The 24,303-nt window shown below is 39.2% G+C and overlaps 1 protein-coding gene across 1 annotated transcript in view; it reads left to right on the top strand.

The window, feature by feature from the left end:
- Positions 1 to 7,212: 7,212 nt before the first annotated feature.
- LOC137043206 (transmembrane protein 255B) overlaps positions 7,213 to 24,303 on the top strand; it is a 51,277-nt gene continuing 34,186 nt past the window's right edge. The window contains exons 1-3 of the mRNA XM_067419392.1: positions 7,213 to 7,325; positions 8,436 to 8,578; positions 15,985 to 16,047. Of these exons, the coding sequence (XP_067275493.1) occupies positions 7,268 to 7,325; positions 8,436 to 8,578; positions 15,985 to 16,047 (264 nt within the window). The 5' untranslated portion in view covers positions 7,213 to 7,267. The remainder of the gene's footprint in view (positions 7,326 to 8,435; positions 8,579 to 15,984; positions 16,048 to 24,303) is intronic.

Raw genomic sequence — 24,303 nt, 5'->3', positions numbered from 1 at the left:
ACTAGACTGCATCAAGAAGGATGGCCCTTGTTTCCATCGTGTCTCTTCAGCTAACTGGGCCAATGACAATCCTCGTGTGATATCATCAGCAGGATTGGCTGCTGAATCAACATACCGCCAAGCTCCAGGGTCAGACAGCTCCTGAATTTCGGTGACTCTAACTCCTACGAACACTCTGTATCTGCACGAATCAGACTGCAGCCAGGTAAGAACTGTAGTTGAGTCGGACCAATACACGAATTGGTGGACATCTACAGTCAGCTCTTTCTTCAAAACGTCTCCTAACTGAGCTCCGGTTAATGCAGCACATAGCTCCAAACGAGCGATGGAGATCTGTTTCCTTGGAGCGACCCGTGACCTTGCAGCCATGAAGGCAACTTGCTTGTTACCCTGTTCATCTTCAGAGCACAGGTATGCTACTGAGCCGTACGCTTTTTCGGAAGCATCACAAAATACATGGACACTTCGGCTCCTGATAGGAGACTGAAGGCTGGCACTGTAACATCTTGGCAGATGTGTCTGAGTCAATTGTGGGAGCTCACTCTCCCACTGATGCCAAATGGTTAATAGACCTGATGGTAGATTTGGATCATCCCACTCTCGTTTCTTGTCCCACAATGACTGCACAACAATTTTGGCTCTTGTGGTATATGGGATGAGATATCCAAGGGGGTCATAAAGCTTGGCTAAGGTGCGATAGATGTTCCGCATTGTAATTTCACCCTCCTCTCTTCTGTAGGGTTTGTATACCAACGTGTCTGATTTACATTGCCATGTCAATCCGAGGGCATTCTCCTGAGGGTTAGCCATTTCTTGTAGGAGCAAGATCTCACCACTCTTAGACTTTAACTCTGCTGGAAGGTGGTAAATAACCGCAGGGATATTACTGGCCCATTGCCTCAATTCAAATCCACCTTCCATAAGATGGCTCTGCAATCGGTGGACCAGCTGTACTGCTTGAGCTTCCGTTGGGACACTTTTGAGGCAATTGTCGACGTAGAAGCTACGCTCAACCGTTTGACGTACTTCATCTGTAGGTTCGAGATCCATCTTTGCATGAGACTGAAGTGCGTAGGTAGCACAACAGGGGCTACACGCCGTGGCAAATGGCAGAACTTGCCACTGGTACACTAATGGCGGTTCAGCTGTCTTGCCATGACGCCACAGAAAACGAAGGAATGGTTTATCTTCATCAAGGAGACAGACTTGATGGAACATACCCTTCACATCACTGCAGATGGCCACGGGATGTTCTCGAAAGCGGAGGAGAACTCCCAACAAGCTGGCACTTAAGGTAGGACCGGGCATGAGATGCTCATTCAAAGACTGACCTTGGTACTCGAAAGAACAATTGAAGACAATACGGTTCTTTGCATTGTGATGAACCATATGATGTGGTATGTACCACGACTTGGAATGCGGATCACAATCTGCAGATGTCAGCGGTGTGATGTAACCAGCCTCCAACAGTTTCTGAATCTCGGATTCATATGCCGTAGCCATACTGGGCTGTCTAGCTAGTCTCCGCTCTGTGCTGCGTAACAGGGCCATGACTGCTTCTTTGGGTGCATTCAGAGGAGGCGGTGACTCTTTCCAGAGTAGAGGCGTAGCGTACCTTTTGACACCATCCACATCAATCCTGATAGTTTTCTCCTCTAAGAGGCGAATAGCTTCTGCATCTTGGCGAGATCGACTGACTACTTTCTCAGATTGGTATGGAAGAGTATCCAGCTGCCAAAGTTTTTCGACTTGACGAAATAGCTCTGTTTGAGGAGACACACAAGAAATGAATAAACATTCTTGAGACTGCAAGTGAGGCTTAAGGAAACTGGATGGACCCTGCAAAGACCAGCCGAGCTTGGTATGAACTGCTGCAGGCCCTCCAGGGGGACCCAATCTCACTGGCTCTACAGGCGTTATCAAGTGAGGATAATCCGATCCAATAAGTACCAAGGGCTGTGCTTCGTGGATGTCTTGCAAAGGTAAGTCACGGAGATGGTGGTATCTTCGTTGCAAGTCAGAAATGGGATAAGTATGCTGAACCAACGCGAGCTCCTTTGCTGTGAATGCACCCTTGACCGGATAGGATCTGTCAGGGTGTGAAACAGGTGCTATGGAGAAGGAAACAGATCTTCCATGAATGTTGTGGACTTCCTGTCTCACTGTGCGCAGAGCCAGGTCTTCGATTTCACCTTGAAGGCCTAGACGTCGAGCGGCTTCATTCAACAAGATAGTTCGCTCAGATCCGTCGTCTAGCACAGCGTAGGTTTCTAATGATTTATCACCATTCCGAATGATTACCCGACTCAACTTCAGTAGCACTTGCTTGCCACTACTAGGTCGATCCAAATACAGGGTTTGAGAAGCAGGGCTTACTGGGCTTGTGGTTTTCTCAGATGTTCTGTTATTCCCTTTGCTCATCATTTCTGTGATGGTATTGACTTCATGCAGAACATCAAGATGCCTACGGTCACATTGCTTACACTTCGCCTTTAAGGTGCATTTAGACGAGGAATGCCCTCGTCCGCAGCGCCAACATCTATGTCCTGTTCTGATCCAACTCTCAATCTGCTCCTTAGTTAAGAGTTTGAAGTTGGAGCACTGATTCATGTAGTGCTGAAGTGTGTCACAGAACGGACAGTACTTTTTATGCTTCTCCTGTGGCCTTTCTGAGTCCATGTATCCAGTCTTTGGGTTCTCTACGGATCCTACTTTCAGCTCTCTGCCATGTAGAACTGTCGTCAGCTTTCGGGGCACAAAGCCAGTTCGCTTGTCTTTGCGAGCACTGTGTTTGTCGTGATCAGGATAGGTCCCATATTGAGCTCCTTCTACCTGGACACGAACCTCATATTCCAGCCAGTCTGAGAAGTCAAGCAGCGTTGGAATTGGGGTCTGAAGAGGGTTAATGAATCTCTTAAAGTTAGCTCTTAGGTCGTATGGCAACTTAGCTAAGAGACGAGAAACATGTGAGCCACATTTCAGCTCGGTCCAACCTGTGCTGCCTAACTGGGTTAACATTCCAACCAGTGCTCGGACACGAAGGGCAAATGCCTTGAAAGTCTTCACATCCCCGCTTCTGATATTTGGCCCATCCATCAGATTAGTGATCCTTTGCAGTGCCAATTGATGTGGCTGCCCATACATATCAGTAAGTGCTCTCAAAGTGTCACTGAATGGAGTACGGCTGTGACTATAAGAGTCAGCGACAAGTAAAGCATCTTCTAACTTAAGGTGGTCCATAAGTATTTGGAACTTGAAGGACTCAGAAGCATCTTCAGGAAGAACGTTGTTTAACGCAAGCTTAAGCCGGGCAAATTCCCGGGGATCATCCCGAATGAAATCTGGGATTGTAGGAGTCGGCCCTCTATATTGCATTGGCGGCGGATGCAATGGCCGATGAAGCTCAGAGTGTCTCAGTGAGTGGTAAGAACGGTCAGGAGTGCGTAACTGTCCATTATCGTGACTGTACTCTTGCCTCCAGTTGACTGGCAAATGATCGACATGATCCACGAAGACATCCTTCTGAGAACGGCGATGGTAAGGGTCTGTGGTTGGCTGACAATAAGCATCATGAGACGGCATACTGGACCGCAACAAGAGTGGGTCTTCTGGATAATGATGCCGAAGATCTGCAGAACGAGGTTGCCTCAGAGGAACATTAACATCTTGATGAAGGTCGTATCTTGGCAAGTCACTCTTACTATTATGGGGATCATTATATGAGGGGGTCGACATACCTGAACTGGGCGGACTATCACTAAGTCGGCCTGCTCTCTTTAGACTGTCTGTAAGCTCCTCAATGAGATCTCTCTTAGGACTGCGAACTGTAAGGAGGGATTCATCTCTAGGTGGCACCAAAGGAGTATGTTCTGTCTGGTTAGGGTTCTGCATACTAGTAGACTTTGGTGTAGATGACAACTCGGCTCCTTCACTCAGAAGCTGTTGCTCAGATAATGAAACCTGGGAAGCTAACACAGGAGAGTTAACAATCATATCAGATATGCGTTGCATGTCTTGCCTCATCCGCCTGTTTTCCTCCCTCAATTCACGCATACAAGCGAGCATGTCAGACTGCTCATCTGCAAATGCAATTTGTTTCTGAGGATAGCTAACTTCATAGTCATGCAGATGTGATGGCCGTCTTGTTATTCTACGTGAGCGTACAACCTCTGGTTCTATAGCTCCCTCACTAGTTCTGGACATCATCGCTAAAGTGGTTATAGGCTCCGGCTCGAAGGACCATTAAATGTACTGCAGAATGCACTGATTACTATTACGGTTCCAAATCACCTTAGAGAATTATGTATTCAATAGATGCCCAGTGACTAGGAGAGGAACAAAGACGCCAGAGACATGGATCAGATTCACTCAATGTATTGATTGGTAAATAAAGGAGTGAATTATTTTCTCACAATGTCACAAATGCAAATGAATAAAACACCGTAGGCCTACGGAAATAAATCAACAATATAACAGTGAGCTTTGATTCAAATATACAATGATATTATGATATCAGGCAGTGCTGTGGTGGATAAGTGTAAACAATCTTAGAAAGTCTCAAGTGTTCCAGAAAAGTCCACTTAATGGAAGGAGGGTGTTGATATCCTCAACGGTGATCCCCATAGGAGATGACATCAAACGCAAACCGGCGGTTACACGCAAGTATACCTTCTCTGGTCCGGATAGGTTTAATGTGCAGTGATATTAGTGAGGCCTGTAGCTTTCTGTTCAGCGGTGTTCAGAGCACGTGATGGGTGTGAGATATAGCATGGTCAGCTGGATAAACATAAACGTGTGGTTAGTCTGCAATGACGCACTTAATGGTATTCATTCACCATAAATTCCACCGACCATCGGAGCAATCACTCAACATTGACCGCCCATCACATCTGCAAATACCAAACTGCTCAACATCTGAGGGCTCTATGATCCATATGACTTTAATCCGTTTGGCTTCGTTTATTTACAGGGATAACACGCACTGCATTTCTTCCTTTTCCTCCATTGCCGCACATCTGATCTCACGTTATTTTTCACAGGATTCGCGAGACCTCCGACTAAGCTCCTCCCACTCGGCGGACGAAACACTTATGCAGATAACTGTAAAACTATGATGTTGAACTAATTTGAACTTGAACATGGCCTTTTGCACATACATTTTAGATACACTGTATTTATTTCTTTATATCGCCAACTTTTAAATATGTTGCGTTACTTTTATTTTTCATGCCTTTTTTACCCTTTCATTTTAACTTATGTTTATTTTATATAGTTATATTTATATTGTTTATTTGTTCCTTTTAAATGCCTTTATTTTTGTATTTTTTTTTTTTGTTCTTTACATTTTCATCCCTTTTAAATACATTTTGTTCACTTGTTTTTGTTTCTCCATTCTATTATTTTGCTTGTTTAAAATGCTCTTGGTAATGTTTTATGTACCTTAATAAATATTCCATATTTTCCTAAATTGTTTTTTGCGTGTATTTTTCCTTTGGGGGGAGAGGGGGGTGGGGTTTATGGTGTATGAGCAGTATCTGCATAGCTGACCTATAACCAATCAAATCACTAAGCTATAAGGCCTTGGGTGGGCTAAGTTTTAAAAGTAACCAATAAAATCACTTTACTGGGTTTTCAATGTGCCCTGTCCTCCAATAGCAGTTTGGGTTTTGGGAGTGGTTTTAAAAGAACAACCAATCCAGTTTGAGTTGAAAGGCCAATAGGGGCTGGGAGGCAAAGCTGCTCAGAGGTGTGAAAATGTCTCCTGAAAAAACCTGATGGGATTACTTGCCATGGCAACAAATGGCTGTAGCATGGAAGTATACGGCCACAACATACATCCGATTTGGTATCATTCCGGATGTATGCGGATATATACTGATCCATGGAATTTGACCTATCCGGCCAGTATACTCCTGGATTCTTCCGAATTTCAGCAGTGTATACAGGAGTATACGGGTCCGGATACACCTTTTTTCATGCAGTGTATGATTTAGGGTGTTTTTATGCACATGGGACAGGGAGACTGTGCACTGTATTAAGGAGAGGATGACCGGGGCCATATATTGCAAGATTTTGGGGAACAATCTCCTTCCCTCCGTAAGAGAATTAAAGATGGGTCAAGGCTGGGTCTTCCAACATGACAATGACCCGAAGCACACAGCCAGGATAACCAAGGAGTGACTCTGTAAGAAGGATATCAAGGTTTTGGTGTGGCCTAGCCAGTCTCCAGACCTAAACCCAATAGAGAATCTTTGGAGGGAGCTCCAACTCCGTGTTTCTCAGCGACAGGCCAGAAACCTGACCTAAATTTACGGGAATTGCTTGTATTTTGATATTACATCAAATTTCCGTTTTTTAAGAGGAAATGTCTTGATTTTTACATAAGTTTAATTAATATTTTACAGATTTTTTCTGTAAAAATAGAAAAAAGGAAATTTGTGTGTGTGTGTGTGTGTGTGTGTGTGTGTGTGTGTGTGTGTGTGTGTGTGTGTGTGTGTGTGTGTGTGTGTGTGTGTGTGTGTGTGTGTGTGTGTGTGTGTGTGTGTGTGTGTGTGTGTGTGTGTGTGTGTGTATAGTATAGTATAACTGCAGGAATTGGTTCGAAAAAAGAAAAGGTCCACAAAAAGAAAAGATAACACATTGGCCTCTTTCCATTAATTATATCTTATAATATTTCATATATTCTGTGGACTAAAATGTAAGTTGATACAATAAGTAATAGGCTATAACAATCACAGTCCTGGGTTTCTCAACAACACTTTCCATTTGAAAAGCTGGAAATTATTCAGAGATTAAAGGTATTGAAATGTATCACGTGATCAGCTGACCATTTGCATAGGGTGACATATTGCTCTATGATCTTTACATTTTTACAGCACATGACATTGAAATATCTAAGCTTATTTGAGAGATGGAAAACTGAAGCACAGGGTGGGGAAAAATCCCCTCTATTGGCCAACACAATGGACACTTTTGCCTTTTTTTGTCTCATAAATTGTGTTAGGCTACTAGCCCCCAAGTATAGTCAATATATTCTGCACGATATATTCTGATATATAATGTCACTTAACACTAACTAACGTTACCAGGAAAAACGAGTTTCAGTTAAACTTGTCCACTTTGTTCAGGCTCCAATTTTACGACCCTGAATCCCCCGGAGGGCGCGGGCACGTGTATAAAAGCTCGAGCAATCGCGTTGGCGCGCACAGTCCGGATTTATACCGTTGAGTGAGATCGTGTGGATTATAAACATTCACGAGGAGGAGAGATGACAAACTCACAGGAGACAACCCTGCGCGGCGCCGCTCCTCCACACGCTGCTGCAGGTAAGTGTGAGGGGATAGCTACTAATACACTTCAATCATCATGTGATTGAGAAAGATAGGGCACAATTCATACAATTGTTAATATTAATGAGGAAGTGTCACATTCATAAAATGAAATAGTCTCCAAACCTAACTTCACTTGCTTTAAAAATGATTTTATTAAATTAGCCTACATGTAAATAGACGATTATAAAGTAGCATCCATTTTCTTTTGTTTGTTTTAATCTGGTTTTGTCCGATGGCACCGTTTTATTTTATTTTAGTTAGATTTTTACTTTAAATAAATATGAAAAATAAATATTTGTATTTGCCTTTTTTTCCGGAAAGTATTTTATCGTTTATTGTGAACGTTAATAGATTATTTCTGCAATATCACGTTTGATAATATTGACATTTTATTGGCTTCAGCTCAGGTAAAGTAAGTGAGACCTCAGGTAAAATGGAACGAATTATTTTTTACGGTTGATTGTCCCTTAAAAAAATCAATAGACAATCAAATGTCCCTGTCATTAATAATTGTCTCAAGGGTCTTTGTCTTTCTGAAAATGTTTTCATTTGTCTGACATCATCATAGAGGATATGATTATACTAAGCATCTAACAAGGCTGTATTTAATAAATTATATAAAGTGAGACCTAATTTGAAGAAATGTTTTGTAGTGCTTCAATTATAGAAAGCATTTGCTATAAACTTTAAAATATTTTGACATGCTATAAACTATATTGACATGTTTTGACATACTGTAAACTACATTTACATTAAGTTTGATTGTAGAACCACCAAATATTTAAAGGTTGATATTAAAAAGCTTGTCATACACGTCACAGTTCGTCACGAATTGTTTAATATTTTCGAAACGTTTTACACAGTGGAGTCGCTGAGAGATCATTTATCAAAGTTAATTGGCAGTTGGCAATACATAAATATGTGAAGCCACAATAAATAACCAAATTTTCCCCTGTGGGGGAGAATGATTTATTATGTCTACTGAGTTTGTCAGTAAAGATAGAAAACTAAACGGTGTGTTGTTGATTTGTAATCATTCATAAAATGAGCTGACTCCTATAATTCTCTTCCATTTAACTTTCTGTCTCACTGTGTTGCTGCTAGATGCAATGAGGATGAGGAGGAGAAAGGCTCAGTTGCTGGTTTCAGGCATGTTGAGTCTGTCTTTGCTCATTGTTGTGATGGGTATCTACACCAGCACACGCACTGAGAGTGTCAGCATCACAGGATACATGTCCGGGATTATCGTAAGTATCATATTCACATTTTTATTCATATTGGGTGTGAATGCAATGAAAAGAAAATATAATCATTTATAATGTTTATAAGAGAATGTAAAAAAAAGAGTTTGAGCTTGTTTTGTTTTTCTATTCTGACTAACTGAGACCTAATGGCATCCTTGACATTTAAGTGTACATTCCCTGGGGAGCTGGAGTTTATTCTGGTCTCATTGAGGATTCCATTCCAAATTCCAGCCATATGAAAATCTACTTATATGTCTCATTCACTTAAACCATAATCTGATAAGAAAGCAGACGTTTGAAATGGGTCATCTTTAAAGAAGAAGACTAATTTTGGTTGGAGCAGTCATTTCCCCAAAAACCCAAGCCAAATTCACTGCTCCGACTTTATTTAACTAATAGAAGTTGCCAGAATAGACAAGAAACCAACCAAACCTTCCAAGACAAATTTTCATAAGAAAACGGCACACTCCAGCAGGAGTTTTATCTGAAATACCATTTATAAATTAAGTTTTGGATCAAATCATTTTTGGATATCACCAGCACTTTCAAAATCTTTTAAATGCACTCTAGAAAAAATGCTGGGTTATTTTTATCTAAATTTGGGTCAGATATGGACAAACCCAACCATTGGGTAACATTTTTACATTACATTTTTAAGCCAAAGGTTGGGTTTGTCCATATTTGATCCAAATAAAGAGCAACCCAGCAGTTTTTATAGTGTAGATTTATGATTTAGCTCATATGCACAAAGATTATATAATTATGGTCATTGCCAAGGAATTTATGTTTTTTTCAGTAAATACTATAAATCAAACAAATAGCATTTAATTGTTTTTGGGAAATAGCAAATATGCATGTAATGTGGGTTTGTGTAATTGTCTTTGACTTGATTATAGTCCCACACATGGATTTAATTTTGTTTGTTAACAAACAGGAACAATTTCTCATTTTAGGATTATGACAATTATCATTTTGTCACATATTCAATCACATCAGTGACATTTCTGTGAAAAACTTTGGGTAAAAAAGGTCCTTTGTCGTTTGTCAGCGATGTATGATTCACAACTCACACAGAAGTCACTTTCAAACCAGCTTTCTGTTGGTCAACATGGTGAATCCGTTTGACTAACTTGAACCTCTAATGAAATCTGTATGGGGAAAACCTGCTACGAACCAAACAATGAACAGTGAAAAATCTATTTTTATCTATCTATCTATCTATCTATCTATCTATCTATCTATCTATCTATCTATCTATCTATCTATCTATCTATCTATCTATCTATCTATCTATCTATCTATCTATCTATCTATCTATCTATCTATCTATCTATCTATCTATCTATCTATCTATCTATCTATCTATCTATCTATCCATACAATAAAAGTCATTGTAGGGTGCATTGTTGTTTTGACTTGAATCCAGTAGATATCATGGAAAGGATTCACTTAAAAGGTTAGGTCACCCAAAAATGAAAATAATTTCATTAATTACTCACCCTCATGTCGTTGGACACCCGTAAGACCTCTGTTCATCTTCGGGACACAAATTAAGATATTTCTGTTGAAAGCTGATGGCTGAGAAAGGCTTCAGAAAGGCCTCAATTGGCATTCAGTATATTTCCACTGACCCACTCGCAAGACCCATAAAAGGCACTAAAGACGTCGTTACAAAGTCCATCTCACTACAGTGGCTGTACAATAAATTTACCAAGCGACGAGAATAGTTTTTGTGCGCAAAAAAATCAAAATAATTACTTTATCCGCCAAGTTATTGTCTTCCGTGTAGGTCTCGGACGTGAACTCACACGATAGCGGCGCTCCTCCTCTTCCGGGTCATGTCTTCCGGAATGCTACATCACCAAGTGCAATGCAAAGCATCAGATGCAGTGGTGTAAAGCATGCCACCACTGGACTCTAGAGCAGTGAAGATGTGTTCTCTGGAGTGAAGAATCACACATCACGTCTGGCAATCCGATGGACGAGTCTGGGTTTGGCAGTTGCCTGGAGAAAAGTACTTCTGACTGCATTGTGCCAAGTGTAAAGTTTGATGGAGGGGAGATTATGGCTTGTATTTTTTTTTTTCAGGGGTTGGGCTTGGCCCCTTAGATTCATTGAAAGGAACTCTTAATACTTCAAGACATTTTTGACAATTTCATGCACCCAGTTTTGTGGAAACAGCTTGGGGATGGCCCTTCCTGTTCTAACATGACTATGCACCAGTGCACAAAGCAAGGTCCTGAATGAGCAGATGAGTGAGTTTGGATGTGGAGGAACTTGACTGTCCTGACCTCAACCAGATAGAACACCTTTGGGATGGTTTAGTGCAGAGACTGCGAGCCAGGTCATATTGTACAACATCAGTGCCTGATCTCACAAATGTACTTTTAGAAGAATTCCCATAAACACACTCCTAAACCTTGTGGAAAGTTTTCCCAGAAGAGTTTACTGCAAAGGGTGGGCCAACTCCATATTACAGTTTTTCTCAGTTGTTTACACACAAATACTGGTACTTGAGACACAATGACCACAACACTCATGCACCAACCCCCTAAACAAATTCTGCTAAACTACAAGCACAATTCCTGTTTTACACTCAAATTGCAGTTCTACCAGAAAGACTCGGGAGAAATATATTGACAATAGTGCATTTATTAACAGCTCAGCAAGCTGATAGTGTACGGAGTCATTTAGCGTAGGCCCCGTCCTTAGTGCATCGGATCTGCAATTTCCCCCCCCCCCCCCTACCGTGAGCATGAGAATATCATTGGATTAGAGGGAAGGCATTAAGTGACGTAGTAACTGAGTCTTCACCGCAGAACTTATGCGAAATCTTTCATTTCTAAAACACACCTTTTTTTAAAAAAAACTACACACAATTCTCTGCATTTGGCACAATTTTCATGGAGAAAATCTCTTGATTTCACTAGGAAGACATTGCCATTCAAATATCATTGTAGGATTTTGCCCATTGTGCGTGCGTTTTTGATTTGTGTGTAGAGTTCTGAGAGTATGAGACATGCTTTCAGAAAATGTGTTAACAATCGAGAAAAACTGTAAACTCTGCAGATTAAGAATAGGATGTAATTAAAGTTAATTTGCATGTAAACATATAGCGTATATACACATACATTCACAGAAGGAGTTAAAATCAGTGATTACAGCAGACTTGTTCCCAGCATGCTTTTTTTTATGACTGCTAAATGAGAGTTAAATGTTAAAATTAAGTTTTATTTCATGTGTTTTGCTCAATATTTATATAAGAGGAGATCTGTTAGTGTTTTAGGTTAATTGTTGTGTATTTTAAGTTTTCTGGTATGTATGATTTTTTTGAGCTTACCACTGTGGTGAAGAGTAGAGCTTGTGGTTAAGTTGACAATTGGCCAAACACTATTAAGACTATAATTACTTTATTTAAAGAGTAATGTTTGTGCTCTTTTCAGCTCAATTATAGTCTCTTTGCTAAATATTTTAATACATGCAGATGTACTTTTGCTTTTGTTAACTATATTAAACATAAATAATTAATACATACATTAAATTTAGGATTTCTCTATATAAGTGTTTATAATGCATATAAATATCACACTTCCATATATTATGAAGTGTATTACTGAATATAAAATTACATACATTATGATATATTAGTAAATATATTGTCATATTTTGTCATATATCAATATATGAAAAGTGGCAAATCCTTATGTATTATTCAATATAGTGTAATATATTAACACCATGTTATTCTGTTTATTTTAAAATATGCTGTTAAGTCATTTAATAGATTGATTATTCATACACTGCATCTGGAAAGAATTCACAGCTCTTCAGTTTTTCCACATTTTTTTGTCATGTTATCCATTCCAAAATGGATTCAATTGATTATTTTCCTCAAAATTCTAGAAACAATACCCCATAATGACAATGTGAAAGAAGTTTGTTTAAAATCTTTGCAAATTTATTAAAATAAAAAACAACGAAATCACATGTATTTAAGTATTTGCCATGAAACTTAAAATTGAGCGCAGGTGCATCTTGTTTCCACTGATCATCCTTGAGATGTTTCTACAACTTGATTGGATTCCACCTGTGGTAAATTCAGTTGATTGGGCATGATTTGGATATATAAGGTCAAGGTCCCACAGTTAACAGTGCATGGTAACTGTGCAAGACCTTCGAGACAGGATTGTATCGAGGTACAGAAACATTTCTACAGCATTGAAGGTCCCAATGAGTACAGTGGCCTTCAGTAGATTGGAACCGCCAGGACTCTTAGAGCGATGAAGGGCCTTAGTCAGGGAGGTGACCAAGAACACGATGGTCACTCTGACAGAGCTCCAGCGATTCGCTGTGAAGAGAGGAGAACCTTCCAGAAGAACAACCATGTCTGCAGCACTCCACCAATCAGGCCTTTATGAAGGCCTATATACCCTCACCTAAAGGATTATTAGGAACACCTGTTCAACTTCTCATTAATGCAATTATCTAGTCAACCAATCACATGGCAGTTTCTTCAATGTATTTAGGGGTGTGGTCCTGGTCAAGACAATCTCCTGAACTTCAAAATGAAGGTCAGAATGGGAAAGAAAGGGGATTTAAGCAATTTTGACTGTGGCATGGTTGTCGGTGCCAGACGGGCCGGTCTGAGTATTTCACAATCTGCTCAGTTACTGGGATTTTCACACACAACCATTTCTAGGATTTACAAAGAATGGTGTGAAAAGGGGAAAACATCCAGTATGCGGCAATCCTGTGAGCGAAAATGCCTTGTTGATGCTAGAGGTCAGAGGAGAATGGGCCGACTGATTCAAGCTGATAGAAGAGCAACTTTGACTGAAATAACCACTTGTTACAACCAAGGTTTGTGACAACCTTGAGGCGGATGGGCTACAACAGCAGAAGACCCCACCGGGTACCACTCATCTCCACTACAAATAGGAAAAAGAGGCTACAATTTGCAAGAGCTCACCAAAATTGGATAGTTGAAGACTGGAAAAATGTTGCCTGGTCTGATGAGTCTCGATTTTTGATGAGACATTCAGATGGTAAAGTCAGAATTTTGCGTAAAGAGAATGACAGCATGGATCCATCATGCATTGTTATCACTGTGCAGGCTGGTGGTGGTGGTGTAATGGTGTTGGGGATGTGTTCTTGGCACACTTAAGACCCCTTAGTGCCAATTGGGCATTGTTTAAATGTCACGGCCTACCTGAACCCGGCCTACTTGTTTCTGACCATGTCCATCCCTTTATGACCACCATGTACCCATCATCTGATAGCTACTTCCAGCAGGATAATGCACCATGTCACAAAGCTCAAATAATTTCTAATTGGTTTCTTGAACATAACAATGAGTTCACTGTACTAAAATGGCCGCCACAGTCACCAGACCTCAACCCAATAGAGCATCTTTGGGATGTGGTGGAACGGGAGCTTCGTGCCCTGGATGTGCATCCCACAAATCTCCATCAACTGCAAGATGCTATACTATCAATATGGGCCAACATTTCTAAAGAATGCTTTCAGCACCTTGCCACGTAGAATTAAGGCAGTTCTGAAGGCGAAAGAGGGTCAAACACAGTATTAGTATGGTGTTCCCAAGAGTGAGTTAAGAACAAGTCTCTGCAAATGTTCTAGTTAGCATGGGGTGCAAATGACTGGTCATTGTCAAGGTTTTTGGCTTTCTTACACAAAAAATATATTTCCCTACACTGTAAAAAAAAATATATGTTCAATAAGTTATGACAACTTGTTTTTACATTGTTTCATCAAAATAAGTTACGAAATGTTAAACTCTTTAAAATAAGTTATACAATATGCAACTCTTTTTTTTTAAAAGTCAGTTTAGCATAATCTAAGTTTAAATAACTTTTTTTGAAATAACTTTTTTTTTTACAGAGAATATACATTGCACATTACTTCGCTTTTTCAAAATTGTGTTATGTAACAGCTTTATTCCAAAATGTATTAAATTCATTATTTCCCTAAAAATTCTACAAAACAATAACCCATAATTACAATGTGAAATAATTTTTGCAAATATATATATATATATATATATATATATATATATATATATATATATATATATATATATAAAAAAAAAAAAATTTATTTATTTTTTTTTTTTTTTACAGTGTAGGGAAATATATTTTTTGTGTAAGAAAGCCAAAAACCTTGACAATGACCAGTCATTTGCACCCCATGCTAACCAGAACATTTGCAGAGACTTGTTCTTAACTCACTCTTGGCCGCTCTCCCAGCACATGCAATCAAACCTTTACTTTGCAGCTTCTCCAGAATGCTACAAAGCGGCTATTCAAACTTTCCCATTACTCCAATGCCACCTCGTATCTCTGCTTTGCGTCATTGGCTCCTTATAGAATCAGGTTCAAAATAGCTTCTTACTATACAGGACAGTCAATGTTCTAATATCTGTCAAACAGTGGACCAATTATAACACCTAGGACTATAGCTAGGGTTGCCAACTGTCACATTTAATACAGGACCAATGTGGGACATTTTTATTTTTTGTACTTCTACTGTTTGTTTTTTTTACCATTTGTACTGTATTTTAGGCAATCGTACCTCTCAATTCACTAACAATTGAATAATTGGATAGGTCAGTTTATATTCAAATACTTATTACACTTGTATTATATACATTTGTGTAATTTTTATCTGACTATCAATTATTCAAAACTTCTCTGTTTGTGTCATACAGGTTTGGAACAACAGAATTCCCATTTTTATGAACTAATCCTTGAAGCGTCAGGCTTAATAATACTCAAATTCTCATTTTCCGATTAATAAATTAGTGACTTCATCTGTGAGCTCAAGGCTGTTCAGACATTATAAACAAGGGGCTTCTTGTTGATACAATGTCAAATATTATCAATAGGTTCACAGCAGGAAAAAGAAGATAATAAAACCAGCCTGACAGTGAGAAGTAAACCGCATGCTGTGTTACCGAAAAATATCTTTTCCATCTGTGAACTTGAATGGTCTGTGAAACTCCAGCAGATACATTACTGGTGACCTGGGTTATGAGTGTAACTAAAGTATGTCAGCTCTCATAAGCTGATGGCCATGAAGTTTTGCATGCAAAGTGATGGGATCTTCCAGTTAGTTATTAGCAAAATATTGAGGAAAAGGAAAGGTTATATGTTCCGCAACACGATATAATCTCATGAACGTTGAAATGTTTGTGTATTTCAGACTTCCCCTCATATATATATGTCATTTAAGCTCGATTATACCATAGAATGAATGTCATAAATCATTTAGCTTTAAATGAATTGAACCCATGATAATTATTCCCAGTGCACGTATGGTCATGCTTATGTTCACCAGAGAATTTTGCATAATTTGTTTCTCTTTTTACATTCATGTCTGTCTACTAATTGCAGTTGGCGTTTGGATCCTTCTTGGGAGTTCTTGGACTATGCCTGGAGGAAAACCGCAAACAGCTGGTAGATATCCCATGTAACGTTTTCAGTCTTCCATCATCAGCCTGGGTTTTGTCTTCCTGTTTTATGGTCCTGCTCAGCATGATACCTCGTCATCCTGCAATGGTCCTTTCTAGTTATGCTTCACAAAATATATAACCTTTTCCTTCACTGCGGTAATGGAAACATTCTAATCTCATGCTTCAAATGTGAAAATATGTGCAGCACGAACATTTAAAAACACAAGAGATCAGTTTTTAAACAGCAATGCTGTTGAATGCTTGATTCTGATTGGTGTAATGTATAAAAATGTTAATTCATTTTCTGTGACTAAATGACCACATTTAAAGGGTTAGTTCACCCTAAAAATTAAGCTTCTGTCATTAATTACTTACCCTCGACACCCGTAAGACCTTTGTTCATCTTTGGAACACAAATGAAAACGTTTTTGTTGAAATACGGTGGCTCAGAAGGGCCTCTATTGGCAGCAATGTAATTTTCTCTCTCAAGACCCATAAAAGGCAATAAAGACATCGTTACAAAGTCCATCACACTACAGTGGTTCTACAATAATTTTCTGAAGCAACGAGAATAATATAATAAAAATACAAAATAGTGACTTTATTCAACTTTATTCTTGTCTTCCGTGTGGGTCTCTGACGTGAACTCATGAAGCACCACGACGCATGCTTGAAAATATTACATATAACCAGCGGAAGCGAGGTACTTTGTTTACATTCAGGGGAAGACGCGCCGTATCTAAGCTATTTCTAACCAATTCTACATCGATTGTGCTTAAGGTCTTGGCATAGTGCTCAAAAGGGTGCTAAAGTGTGCATTTCCTGGATGCCCGAACGCCGGCTCTACCAGGGATGGAAATTTACTTTTTTGTCCACCGGCCACTGTAGCTGGTGGATTTCAAAATCTACCAGCCACTCAATGTTTTTACCAGCCACTTTCTTGTTTTTAACCAACAATGTGTAACTGCATGTGAAAAATTAATACTACAAGCTCTACAATACTTAAGCAGGTTATTTAATCTCAAGTCTCAATGAAATACTGACATTTTTTCTTTCTCTCTTATACACACACAAACCATGAACTGATGTACATTTCATTAAATGAGTAGGGATCTGTGCGTTTTTTGTTTTTGTTAGTTTTTTTTACCTGGATGTGGCATTTAAATGATTCGTGGTCTTTTATGGCTTCCAGGTTTAGGTTTTTAGTCCCAACAATGAAACTATTCGTTTTGGGATAATCTGAAGCTTGTTGAGGACATACCGAGCAGAACATTGTCAGTAGGGATGCACCGAAATAAAAATTATTGGCTGAAACCGAAACGCTAAAAGAAATTATGAAAATTATTAGTACCATTGCTTTTATGGCTAATGCTGTGACTGTGTAACTTTACTAAAAATCAAGGCATTGCAATTGCATAAATTAATATTAAAGTTTCAAATAATAAATCAATTACACATTATGCAAATATTTATTTAGCACATTGCAACAACCCACAGTATCAAATAAAATTCAAACTAAAATGTTTAACTTGACCTCACTCATGTGTACATTAAATAATAATGTAAAGGCCTACTGGCCTCAGAAAGGTACAGAAATTTAAATCAAAAATCAGAAATCAAAGTAATCAAATATTTAACTGTTTAAATTAAAGATAAATCCTTATTAAACTTACAAAAGCTATTCAATCAAGAGCAGTGAGGGATGTCCTTATCTTTTGTTTGACATTAAACAGAGCCGTGAAGGCTACTGCCCCTTTAAGACCTAATGGAAGGATATGCTCGTCTTTCTCGACTGTGTACAGTTCACTTAAAGCCTAGTTCATACTGCCCGATTTGTGCCCCGATTTTGAGTCGCCGACAGGTTTTGTGAAATCGCCGACAAATGCCCGAGATCACAGGCAAATCGGTGCTCGTGCACGCGAGTGGCAACCACGCAGTGTGAATAATCATAGACGCGATCAGAGAGTATCTCTGTATTATCAATATTTGGCATGCTAAATATCTAGAGCTGTCTGCGATTCAAACTCCTGCTGTGAACTGCGTTCTTACTGAAAATTACTTTGGTGATGACCGACAGCCAATAAAAGAGTGAGATACAGGGCAGCAGGAAGTTCAGGGAGGAGTTATAGAGCAGAATATCAGTATTTTAATAGATATATTTACAATTCTATCAAACAGAAACAAAGGCCAAACATTTGCACATCCAGCCACAGCAGCAGAACATTACAAAATTGTTTATTTACCTCAAACTCTCATTGCAGAACACAATCCTGGCTCCCTCTGTCTCTCCAACAATTTCTTACAAAATGATATTTTTTCTTTTTCTCCAAAAATCAGCGCACATACAATTTGAAGCAAACTTTGTGCAGTTTATCATTTTTAATAACAATTCCAATTCTCGCGCGAGAACTCCGGTCTGACGCACGTGTGATCTCGCGTTGTTTACTTGTCACATCGCACGTGTAGTTGGGAAACGTAGTTCGCGCACCGGAGAGACAGAGTTGTCGGCGATTCTTCCTCTTGTTCAGTCATGCAGTCTGAACTCCTCTGTCATCAAACCATCGTGCAGTGTGAACACAGCAGTGACTGAATGATACCCCAGATAGTCATGCAGTGTGAATAGAGCAGTGACCCGACGAGTTTAAAAATAATGCAGTCTGAACTAGGCTTAAGGCATATTCAGACTATGTCTGCTTGGATACTCATCAAGATGGACATGTTGACATACTTTTTTGTCCGTTTAAGTTTAAGCGCCAGACTTGAAAGAGAACTCAATATTTGCACGCTGTGAGACGTGTGCGCGCTTTCGGATGAATCATACAGCGACAGATTCTTATTCGCGTCTTCTGGCTCTATAGCCGGGTAATGACAGCGAAAACGATTGGTTATATTCGGACATACAGCCGCACTCACATCGCCTGATCGAAAGTCTTGTTTATACTCGACGCGTCCGCATGAGCGCGAGGGTGTGCTTTAGTGAAATGTACTAAAATAAATATCATCACCTGTGTACATTAGCCCACTTCTTCTCAAAGCTTTTTCCTTATGGTTTATAGAACAATTACTCCAAGTCGCCCTTATGTCGTTTCAAAGAATAGCACAACGTCAAGTATAAACGCCTCGTCCATTTGGGGAGGAGCGCGCGCAGTCAGCGGAGGCTCACGCAGCAGAGACAGGCGAAAGTATAAACAAGCCTTGACAAGCCAGACCCACATCAAGATGTTTGGTCTGGAAACTCACCATTGACGGCTCAATCCGAGGGGCGGGATAAACGGTTCTCTTTCAAACTCCCTCTGCATGTGGTAGGATAGCGCTACAACCAACCAGAGCAACGAAGGTGAAACAGAGCTCGCTGATAGATTAAACATTCGCCGTATCCGGTCGGCAAAACTCAGAACGCATCTTCCATTTTTAAGAATGACTTCAGTGCCGTTCTTTGTTCTTTTCTCAGAGAAAAGCTTAACTCCAAGTCTTCCAGAGTCGCGGTCAAAGCTGATTCGAAAGATCGCCGTTCACCAGTTTCTGTGTTTACTAGAAGCACGCAAACGCAACTCGGCCGTCGTAATTTTGGCCCCGCCCACCAACTCTATACATGATGTGATTGGCCCGGCAAGAGTTTGGCGTTTACAGCTCAGAAGGGTATTGAGAGTTGCTAGATGACACTTGCGGGCAGATTAGATTTGCTGCCGCTAGGGTGCATCTACATTTCTAGGCTAGCACTCGCATGCATTGAACAAAGTTTTACAACAAGGGGAAACGTCAAACCTCAAAATCACCCGCATTTGGCTGTTGGTGGGTGCTAATTTCCATCCCTGGGCTCTACAATATATTCTTGGGCATGCGTCGTGAGTTCATGCCAGACCCACACGGAATACAAGAATAAAGTTAAATTAAATGAAACTTCAAAACCCATAAAACTCCAGTATGCAAAATAATGAGAGAGGCAGAAATATGATTATCAAAGATGGAGGCTTTGGCCTGTATAGGTCATGCATGTGGCTAAGAAGACACACATTGTTTTGACTTTATTAGTGAGGAAATCACATCGGCTCAATGATTTTTATATGGACGTGATGCTATTTGCCACAGACCTAACCCCAGCCCTCACACAAACCTGTTAGTAGATTTATTAGAAAACATGATTTGACAGAATTTGTGTTCTCACAGTTTGTTTTTTTGACAATGTTCCTTTATATTTGTGAGGGCATTTAAAAAATTGTTTAGCTTTAAAGTATAACCTGTTTTGTGGCGGGAACTTTTTTTTAAATTATCTTTTAAACTGACATCAGTAACATCACATAACATCACATAACATCACATAACATAACATGACATCAAATAACTGCACTCCTAGACTTAACCCCCACACAAACCTTTCTGCAGTTTTACATTTTGCTTTAAGCTAATTTCTGTCAGGAAACAGAGATGGATTCAATAGTGAGTGAAAAATAAGAATGTTTATTCAAAACACAAACAGCAGTGATAGGTTTAGTAGTCAGAGTCGATGGTAAACGGTAGACAGAGCCTCCAGGCATTGCAGGGACTCAATGAGCAAACCAGGTCCATAGAAAAAAGTGAACAAAGAATTGCTAGCAAGCAACAGGCGGGAAACAGGACTAGGCCACGGGAGACAGACAACCAAACGATCCGAAAAACACAGGACAGAAACCTTCCACAGATATTAAATAGACCTGCTGATGAGCCGCAGCTGACACCGAAAAGCTGATCAGCCACAATCAGTAGACACACACACACACACACACACACCAGAATGATTTAATGGCTGTATCTGAAAACCTATTGGCTCGTTGCCTCGCTGCCTTATCAGACAATGACTTGTAAGGCGTTTGTGCATGAAGGCACCCCACAAAACTAATTTCGCACAGACTTCTTATGGTGCGTTCAAGTCCTCCTGTGATGTTTGTATTTACGAGGTGAGAAGTCGTTTACGACTTGTGTAAAGTCGTACATCATGTGTGTTCAAGTCTCTTTGGCTGGAGCAAGATGGTGGTGCTACCTTCTTTTAATGAATTTCATGAAAATAGCCTACAGCAAGGTTTGTTAACTCTGCTTATAGAAAATAAAGAACAAAGAATGCGCATCAGGTGAGTTTTAATCTTTTATGTTTTTAAATAATCTATGAAGCCACTGTAAACGGTAACTTTAAATATTAGGCTAATTGTTATATTACAGTACTAGCTTACTTTGTTGTAAACGCATCTGACAGTGTCACTGCTAAATATCCGTTATAGTCCATTACAGACGTTGCAAACTATTGATTCAGCCATGTTTCTCACTGACATGCTCCCAACTCGTACAAATCGGGGCTTAAATAAAATCCCGAACTTTCCACTGGTATTTACGACTTCGTGGTGGCGTTCATGTGCGTTCAACTCATTAATATGATCTTCACGACATGACTTGAACGCACCAATGGGCAACGTAACAGTTGAATTATCTACAGCAAAATAGAGAGAGCTTTGATGAGAACTTAACAAATATTTAATGAATACATTAGTAATTTAATGAAGCTGAAAATGTTGGTAAAAACATACATTTATACACAAACTGACCAGCAAACGTAACTTTCGGACGTTTACCTCAACTGTCACTGAATGGAGCGCATGGGATTTTGGGATATCAAAGGCAGTGAAGGATACATATATGTTGCCTTCAAAACTCGATCAGAAGGTATCTCAGGAGAAAAGGAAGTGAACCTAACATTAGATTCAGACATGCCTTGATGCCTTCCTACCTTAAAATGTGTTCTCTGCAGTGGTGGAAAGAGTACTGAAAAGGCAGAATAGAAAAATAATCTTAAAACAAGATTACTTTGCTTACCCCACTGGCAGATTATTTTGCTTATTTTAAGCAAAAACTCTTAATTTTGAGTTATTTCTTCCCAAAACAAAACAATATTTTTTACTTATCTAGTAAATGTTTTTAATGTAAGAATTTTAAAAAAAAATTGACTAGAAAAAGAAACTTACTAAGTAGCCTAAGAAAAGCCTTTTTTTTGCTGTCCAGGGGCCTTATTTATAAAACTTAGCATAGGATTTACATCAGAAAGTGGTGAACGGATGAAACATAGGACGTGCTTTAGGGATTGGCATTTTCCCAAAATATTGTAGGCTATTCAAATATTTCGGCTGATAAAAAAATCAAATTTTCGAATATTAGTGTATTTAAAGGAGGTATTTTGAGAAGACGTTTTTTTTTATTTTTATCAACATGTCGTCACCATTTCTGAACAAGCTTGATTAGGCAATGTACACAACATACTTGCGTTATATCTTAAGGTTTGAAAAAAAAAAATGCCTAAAGAACAAAAGCATCATAAGCTCAAGCAGCGCGAGCAGAAAAAACACTAAGAAATCAGAGCGCGCCATGTTATTGTGCGCAACGTACACACACACACACACACACACACACACACACACGAGTCATATGGTTGCCGTGTTTGTATTGTTTCTCATTTTCATGTTGAGAGAAAAGATCATATTATTGGATGATGATATGATGATTTAAAACGTTGTTTAAAGAGCACAGTGTGAGCATTACTAATGCCAACAAGGCACTTGAGTGGCAAAAGGTTGCAGACGCCATAAAAATACTGTAGCCTCACAACCTCGGACCGTGGCTGATCTAAAAAAGAAATGGGCGGACATTAGTCGAGGCAAAAAAGCGTCTAACGCTCCATGGCGTGTGCCACGGGTGGGGAAAAGTGGACACCTGAGCTGACCCTTCTTAAGGAGAACTTCTAATTTTCTGAATAGTTGAGACATACGTCATACATTATTTTATTAAAAATAAAACAAACTAAAGGCATATGCATGAATATCATGATTCCATAACTGATGAAGACATTTTTACTATGAAAACAACTTTCCCCAGTGGACAATTAATACATCTATCTATCTATTTATCTACATCACCCTAATTATCTATCTATATATCTAATTGCGTCTATATCTGCTCCACCAGACGGACACATTGATGAGAATATCAGTTTTGTACATTATTTAGTTCTGTTTACCAATTTATTTATAAGGATGAATTGCATAACATGTCAATATTATTGCAGAACATATTTCACTTTTCTTAAAGTTAAAGTCTATCAACAACCATCAACAACTTTGACACTTCAATAATCAAAGTCTATCAACACCGTTGACATGCTGTACCAGATTCAATTATTTTGATTATAAATTCACTGAAAATGTGAGTTATAGAGTACAAATCCTTGTGACAAATAAGTACACACTAGGATACTTTTTAAAACCATATGTATTATGAAAATAATGTACTTTCAAAAAATATAAATATGAGTTTAATGTTTTGGTACACAAAATTATGTGTTAATTGCAATTAAATGAAAATGTATTAAAGTTTAAATTGATATTAAATGCTGTCAACTGCACTTTTTAGTTGAGTGCTTTTTTACCCACATTTGTAGTACTTAAGTACATATTTATATGTAACTTCATTACTTGTCTTTTAAATATGGTTATAGTGTACTGCTGAATTGACACACATTTATTATACTAAAATACAGTATACTGTAATGTAATTTCTATACTTAAATTTGTCATGCATTTAAATATATTTGTAATTACACATTTGTAATGATGATGTTGCAATTTAGTACATTTTGAAATACATTAAAAGGAGACCTATTATGCAAAATTAACTTTTACTGCAATGTCACATGAACATGACCACCATAGAGATGATAATCAAAACCAAACAGACGTTTTGGTTTTGACCAAGTATCCGAAGAATGAGCTGTAAAGGCTCTCTTCTGGAAAGCAGGATGGGGAGCATCAGCTCATTTGCATTTAAAGATATAAGCTCGAAAACAGCGTGAGCTTACTGGCAAAGTAAGGAAGGACCCTTTTCTGTACCATGCAGGTGCAGGCTTGGGGTTGGTCTCTGGGAGAAAGGTTGTCACAACACGGATTGGTGTGCCCTGTGTGAGGGGAGGTCGATGTCCAGCTCGTGGTAGAGCCCTGAAGAGGCAATTGCACATTAAATGCCTGGAAATGCTGGCAATTCTTCTGGCCCTCAAAATCTTCCTGCCAGATCTGAAAGGACATCATGTCTTGGTCCATTTGGACAATTAACTGTTTGTCAGTGGTGGCTTACATAAACCACCAAGGTGGAACTGGGTTGAGGGCTCTATACAGGCTGATGAGACTTTTATGGGCACAGCCCAATCTGTGCTCGCTGAGGGCAGTTCATATGCGAGGCAGACTGAACC

This window comes from Pseudorasbora parva, chromosome 16 (assembly GCF_024679245.1).
Source record: "Pseudorasbora parva isolate DD20220531a chromosome 16, ASM2467924v1, whole genome shotgun sequence".
NCBI lineage: Eukaryota > Metazoa > Chordata > Actinopteri > Cypriniformes > Gobionidae > Pseudorasbora > Pseudorasbora parva.
The sequence above is the reverse complement of the archived record's forward strand: the minus strand, read 5'-3'. Positions and strand labels throughout refer to the sequence as shown.